The 7,088-nt window shown below is 37.4% G+C and overlaps 1 protein-coding gene across 1 annotated transcript in view; it reads right to left on the bottom strand.

The window, feature by feature from the left end:
• Nucleotides 1-2,219: 2,219 nt before the first annotated feature.
• LOC138014435 (cilia- and flagella-associated protein 52-like) overlaps nt 2,220-7,088 on the bottom strand; it is a 75,333-nt gene continuing 70,464 nt past the window's right edge. The window contains exons 13-15 of the mRNA XM_068861504.1: nt 4,369-4,471; nt 3,721-3,855; nt 2,220-3,023 (exon numbers count right to left, since the gene is read on the bottom strand). Coding sequence (XP_068717605.1) covers nt 2,877-3,023; nt 3,721-3,855; nt 4,369-4,471 — 385 coding nt within the window. The 3' untranslated portion in view covers nt 2,220-2,876. The remainder of the gene's footprint in view (nt 3,024-3,720; nt 3,856-4,368; nt 4,472-7,088) is intronic.

The following is a 7,088-nucleotide window of genomic DNA, read 5'->3' as shown; positions in this document are numbered from 1 at the left end:
CAGAGTGTGAGATCGAACAAGAAAGCTACAGCACTTTGGCATATCCGTGGACGAGCGAAGACCAAGATACTGATGATCATAAATAAATAAATAAATAAATAAAATTATGTACACAATGGTAACTAATTATGAAAACAAATATATATACACTGAAACAAGTGTAGGCTTAGACTATAAAAGTCAGAGAAACCTAAAAAAATAAAAATAAGAAATAAAACTGGCAATTTTGAAAAGTTAAAATATAGTTTATCAGTGTAAACTTAGTCATGGCAATCGATCTGAAGACAAAAGACCTTAAGGACAATGCCTACTATTGTTGTTATGCATACGTTCTGCGCATCTCGAGATACTCCGATTTCCTATTGGCAGTGCTTATTAATACAGGGATATTTTGTGCGGTTCAATTCTATGCAGAGAAAGCAGAACTTAGCAAGTGCTCTTGGTATCCAAAAAGAAAATTCGGGGTAACCATACATTTTTAAGAGATTAAGCTTCAATTTGGCAAAGAACGCCATACATTGCTTTGTATTTTAAAGCTCTCTGCAAATATTGTTGAATTAATGATGAAATGGTATATGAAATGAATCATACATGAACTGCGGATATGAAATCAAGTGAAGCTATGATCTTCGCAGTTATGAGCGCAATTTTTGCAATTGCGTAGAGAAGCCTGAACAATTCAGTACTTCAACGGGGTTTGAACCCGCGACCTAGCGATTCCGGTGTGACGCTCTAACCAACTGAGGTATGAAGCCACTGACGTTGGGAGCTGGTCATTTGTGGGTTCTAATGGTCCCGTGAGGAATGAATCAATGGTGAAATGGTATATGAAATGAATCATACATGAACTGCAGATATGAAATCAAGTGAAGCTATGATCTTCGCAGTTATGAGCGCAATTTTTGCAATTGCGTAGAGAAGCCTGAAAAATTCAGGACTTCAATGATTTCATCATTGATTCATTCCTCACAGGACAATTAGAACCCACAAATGACCAGCTCCCAATGTCAGTGGCTTCATAGCTCAGTTGGTTAGAGCGTCGCACTAGAATCGCGAGGTCAACGGTTCAAACCCCGTTGAAGTCCTGAATTTTTCAGGCTTCTCTACGCAATTGCAAAAATTGCGCTCATAACTGCGGAGATCATAGCTTCACTTGATTATTGTTGACTTATTGTCTTCGAAAAATGCGTGGTTATCCCATATTTTCTTTTTGGATATCAATAACTCTTGTTAAGATCTGCTCTTCCCGCATACTCAGTAAACTGCGCAAAGATACCTTTGAATTACTAGGCACCGTCCTTAACTCCTGTTTGAACTTAGAAACTGAGTCACGTTTTCTAATAAACAGAGCTAACTTGTTCCATAAACGTGCAACTCTAGGGAAAAAAAGAATAATTAAATATACGTTCTAGCATAAAAACCTTTGAAGATTAGTTGAGTGTTTCTTAAATTATAAGATTCATGTTCAAGTGCATAGAAAATTGAACACATGAAGTATATTCGTCTTGAGGAAAGTGACATCAGCCAGGCCCATCTTCAGTAAACAATTGTTATATGGTAACTTGCTTTCGACCATGAGCTTAGTTGCACAAGCTGTACGGCTTCAATCATGTTTCTTAAATGGGCCTGATGGGGAGACCAGACTTGTGAATCATAGTCGAGATGTGGTCTGACAAGATGAATATAAAGCTTTTTGATAACATCATCATTAACACAAGTTCCACAAGTGCTGTTGATGCACTCTCTGAAGAAAACCACTACCCAATGAAGAATTTATAGCCACGTACGAATGAGAAAGGAAAGCCGACAGAGAAATGAATGAAAAGTCGAAGGAAAAGTTGAAGGAAGGCAATGTAGCACAGAAAAATCCTCAGGTTTGACGTTAGGTCTATGTCTTCCACAAGCGGTCCAGTTTTTCCTTCGCCTTTTGGCGTCTGGTTGATCATCTAACAATAGTATGATGCGCAAAGCCGATGCATCTTTCTAGTTGCTGCAGCCAGCAGCAATGCAACCTGTAGGCATTTTCTTTCCAATCGGAGCTAAGCTGGTGAAATATGATGATTTCACCGTGAGTGCAGGAAATGACGCCATTTTTCCTAATGATCCCGTGCTTGCAATTGAACAAAAAAAGGCATCTTTTTTGGCGGGAGTTTCCTCAGTTCAAAAGATCAAAGCAATTCGAGGATTTAAGCAAATCCAAAAATCATTGCGAAGATGTACTCTGGAAAAAGTGCTTGTTTATTTGCAACAAAAATATTTTCGAATGAAACAAATGTATATGCTAGATGCAATTTAATAAAGGTGTCTCTGTGGATGCTGAAATGCGTATTACTTTTGTATTCATAATATGTTTTAGGGGTTTTGGTTTACTGACATGCAAAAAAACACAGAACTTTCCTGAAAGTATATAAATTTCATGACCACAAATAACTACTAAACAACTACTAAATAATAACAGTAAAAGTAATTTTAAATACACCTCGAAGCTTTTTGTAACACAGTTTTCCAAATGTACAATAATGACGTTTAAGATTGCAAGAGAAAAGCATCAAAATAAACATTTAGTAAAAATTGTATTTAATGACCACAGAAATGCATTTGCATTTCAACTAATCTGAGCGTTTTTTAATGACCGCAGTATTTTTACTGGCATAAATATCATTTCAGTACGAGCCTACAGAACTCACAAAAGGGACACATGCAAGTCACGTAACATTAGTAATGTCACGAACAACTGAACATTACTAGAAATTACTCTTCCCAAAGTCTACTTCCTATTTTGCAGCTCTACCAAGACAGGAAACAAGTCTTTTTTTCTTTTCCTTTTCTTTTTTTTTTTTTCAATAGTGGAACCTGCACAAGAACAAGTAAAGAGTCTAGTGTGGATATTTCCATCTAAGAATGCTTCCATCTGTTCCTATGGAGACAATCCACTTGCAATTTGGACAAATTTTCACTCTCGAAATTCCTCCACCATGTCCTTTTCCGATGTGAGTGACTAGCCCTTCGTTGTATTTCCACACCTGTGGAATGTAATGGACAACAATGAAAAATGATTTTTCTTATATAGATACTGATGAATAACTTGGAGTTTCCTTTTTACAACAAAATCATATTTTCACCGCGAGCAGTGAAGATATTTTGATCTTTAACATGTGAGGATATAAGTGTCCTCATGGTAACTAACACGATTAGCCTTTAACAATAATGACATTACAACGCAACTTTTAAAAAGTGTAACAACACCAAACTAACAAGATTAACTTGTCTCAGTGCTACTTCCAAGTTTCAAATGTTCGATATAAAAGCACTCATTGATTTTTTGTTGATAGAACAACCTCGCATGATCAATAATTTTAAAACATGACACATTTACCTTGACAAGTTTTAGAATGGGCATGTCAAGGAATATGAGAATCCTTACACTGAAAAAGATGCTGATTTACACTAGAATCCATCTAACACGAACCACTTCAGAATTGACCAAAGAGAAACAAAGCAGTTTTATGTTGAGCATGGCAAGACAACCACCACTATTGCAGGTGGAGTTCTGCTCAGAAGGCAAAACATTTGTTGCGATCATGTGGCTCAAACAACAATCACCCACATTGATCATTCCTTTAACACTGACAATATTCAAAATCCTCAAAGAATATACATGTAAGGAGTGACCATTAGTAGATAACTTTCTATCTAGAATTCATGTGCCTGAAAACGTACCAGAACCTCTTTGTCGTCACCTCCAGTAACAAAATGTGAACCGTCAGCAGATATGTCCATGCCATCTATTGATCCCTGTTGTGAACCCTCCAGTTCTCTTATTTGACCACCGTCGAAGGTCTCCCAGTACATGACCTGAATCACACATATTAGTCACAACTAAATCAAACAGAGAGACTCTAAATACATGAGGATTCACAGCTATGGACACCCTGAAACACTACACACTTCGTTAACCAGAACCAGTCAGAAATATTCAGCACTCATGAGAAAGTCACACAACCACTTTTAACTATGACTAGTATTTCCTCTACTATATCCTACAGTATGTACAACCACCTTCTAGACGAATAAAAAAAACCCGAAAGATCAATTGGGAGGGGTGGTTGTACACAGACTACTTTACACCCGAAAATAAATTAAACTGTATCTGGCGATTTTTCTTACCAGTACGGCAACTTTTTTCACCAATTAGCTGAATATTTGTAAGGGACCTTGGACCTTAGAGTGAATGTTGCTTAACTGTAGGAAATACAATGCGGCTGTTATATTTCTACAAATAATCACTGTAATTCGGGTAAAATTTTGGTTTTCAGGTCAGTTCAGTTGTTTCAATTTACTCACCTTGAGTTGGCCGTGAAACCTTACCTTACGGTCTGTGCCTGCGGTGATAATCTGTGATTCAGAGGGGTTGTAGCAAATGGCCTTGAACATGGTGTTAGCAAACACAATTGTGTAACGTACCATATTTCTACAACAACAAAAAAGGTCCATTGATTAACCGCCAGCAGTTGATAGAGCGGTCTACAGGCCCATTAAACTACCAGAAATATGAGCTACAAAAAAGTTAACTTCTTAGACTTGGTGATTTGAGCCTAAAAATGTTCATAAATGTTTAAAAGGGAGCAAAAAACTTTACAAAATGGTCCTTTTAACAAAAGAGCGTTCCATAATGACTGAAAAGTCCTTTGTTACTCTCAAAAGCACAGATAAAACCAGCACATCAAGGATGTGATGCCAAGAGCCTCCAATTCATCTTAAGGTGCACAATGCAAACAAATTCGAGCCGTTTCCAATCAAGCGTCGAATAACAAAACAAGTTTATTACTTTAGCGGATCACAGCACACAAAAATAATCAAAATGAACCAGTCATAATAAGGGAAAAACAAGCATGCTCATCGCAAGAAAAGCAGTACGAGCCTGCCAGAAGCAGCTTAAATGATTGACTCAAAATGTGATGCAAGATCTTTAAGTAGGACGCAGATCTGCAAAACACCAGCAATTGCCAAATGTGACACTCAGTTTCATACTCAGTTTGAAATATATTTTTGAAATGTGCAAGAAAAACCAGAATCAACAAAGCGAAATAACACAATTTCCATGTGTTCGTTGCTGTGTCGTTTAGAAGTAGTATAAAAGTATTTTGAAGTAAAATCCGCTGCAACAGTGACGTAGTACAGCCGGTTAATTTACAACCATTGTGTTCTGTTCTGTATTATCTGTTCCTCTTGACGAAAGCCTTAAGGACACAGGTTAAGCAATCGTTGGGAACTGCCCTGAAGGGCTGGGAACTGCCAGTGGTCGTGTTGCACCGATTGTTAGATTCAAACAGACTCAAATGCTTTGAATTCATTTGGTCTCGTTTCTTGGGCCGATCATGTTAAGAAAGCATTTTTATGGATTTCTTATCTTTCTCGGTGAATTTTCAAAAGATGAAGCTCAAATTCGGAGACATTATGGGGAGATCCCTAATTAGCCAGTATCAAAAATACCAAAATACTCTTTGTTTGTCCCTCGAAAATTTCGCATAAGCATTGTTTTTATGTTCTCTTAGGACCTACAATACCTATAAATATCAGTCGATATGTTACTTTTACCACACTTGGCCGATCTTGCTCTAAGAATCCTACCCTCAAACTAAAACCTGCTTACTGTAAAACCGCGACTTTTCAGGCCTCTTTTTTCAATAGAAACGTAAAACCCTGGAATTCTATCCGTAATCTAGCCTCTTATGACAAATTTTCTGGGCTAAGTTCGTTTAAAAAGTTTTTGCGCGCCACTTATTTTACGTACTTTACTGGACACTACTTATAATGTTGACATGCCCTGCACATGGTTCCTCTCACGTAACTACCCTTGCCACCGTTCTTAATTTTATTTGACTGATTTCACTTGTTCCTTACTGTGCACTATTAGTTATTAATTAGATTTATTGTAATTCCACTAAATTTTACATTTCTTTTTAGATTTTTAATTAGATTTCAGGGTTGCGCCTCACATGGGATATTTTTAATTCCTGTTCGCACAATCGCTTTTGGTCTTTCATTCAATCTTATCGATTTACTATTTGTACATATTTACATATTGTTAATGAGACCAATAAAGTTGATAGACAGACCATTTTCCCAAGAGAAACTGGAAACAATACTTACGCAAAATTTTGGAGGGACAAACAAAGAGTATTATGGTGTTTCTGATACTGGCTAATTGATCGGATGCTGGTGTTTTTAAACACAAAGACGCGCTACATAAGGCAAAGCTCCTGTTCCTGTCACAGCTCAAGTGAGCAAATTAATCAAAATGGCAGTCAACAGATACGATAGAGGAATTTATAGGACCGATATGAATTAATGGACTATTTCACTTATATTTATTGTTCTATATGCGATTTCCTACCTTATTTCAAACTAAAATGCCTGTGTTACAGGTAAAATAGCGAGACTAGCAAAGTTGATCGTTTCCAAATCTCGCACCAGAGAAGGTCTACTAAACTCTCCTCTGTTTTCTAAGCCTTCTGCTTCTGTAGAAAAAAGCCAGTGGACTATTCTTTGAAAATATGCCCAAAGACCTAATTTGTGAATGAGGAAACATGATCAACGCCAAGCATTCTGCAATGGCGGCAGTGTTGTGCAACGAATGCTGCCAGTCTTGCTTTTATTCCGCATCATTTGTAGCCGTCGTTGCCCGACAACACAGTAAGCCCAGAGGTAAATTCTTCTTATTACGTGATGGCTGAGGGAGGTGATTCTCAAGTACAGAGTAATAAGAGGAGTTCCACTAGCGATCAAGGCATCCAGTTTTTACTGAATGTGCAAATACCACACAATCAGGAAAGCAGACTGCTGGGGATAAAAGAGCTTACTGGGATGGCAAAAACATCTCTGTATCTTTCCAATCGAACATCAAGCACGCAAAATGCTGATTTTCTGGAAGCTGTACTGCTGGCTTTTGAAGAAAAAATGCAAAGGTGAAAGAAGTCTCTGTCTCTCCTTCTACAGATCAATAACAACAACCAAAAGAAGGTGGTCCGCTTGTGGGAATACTTAATCATTATAGAAGAAATATGACACACAATAAATATACTGAC

Source organism: Montipora capricornis, chromosome 8 (genome assembly GCF_036669925.1).
Source record: "Montipora capricornis isolate CH-2021 chromosome 8, ASM3666992v2, whole genome shotgun sequence".
NCBI classification, from domain to species: Eukaryota; Metazoa; Cnidaria; class Anthozoa; order Scleractinia; family Acroporidae; genus Montipora; species Montipora capricornis.
Note: the sequence above shows the minus strand (reverse complement) of the source record. Positions and strands in the feature narration are given on the sequence as shown.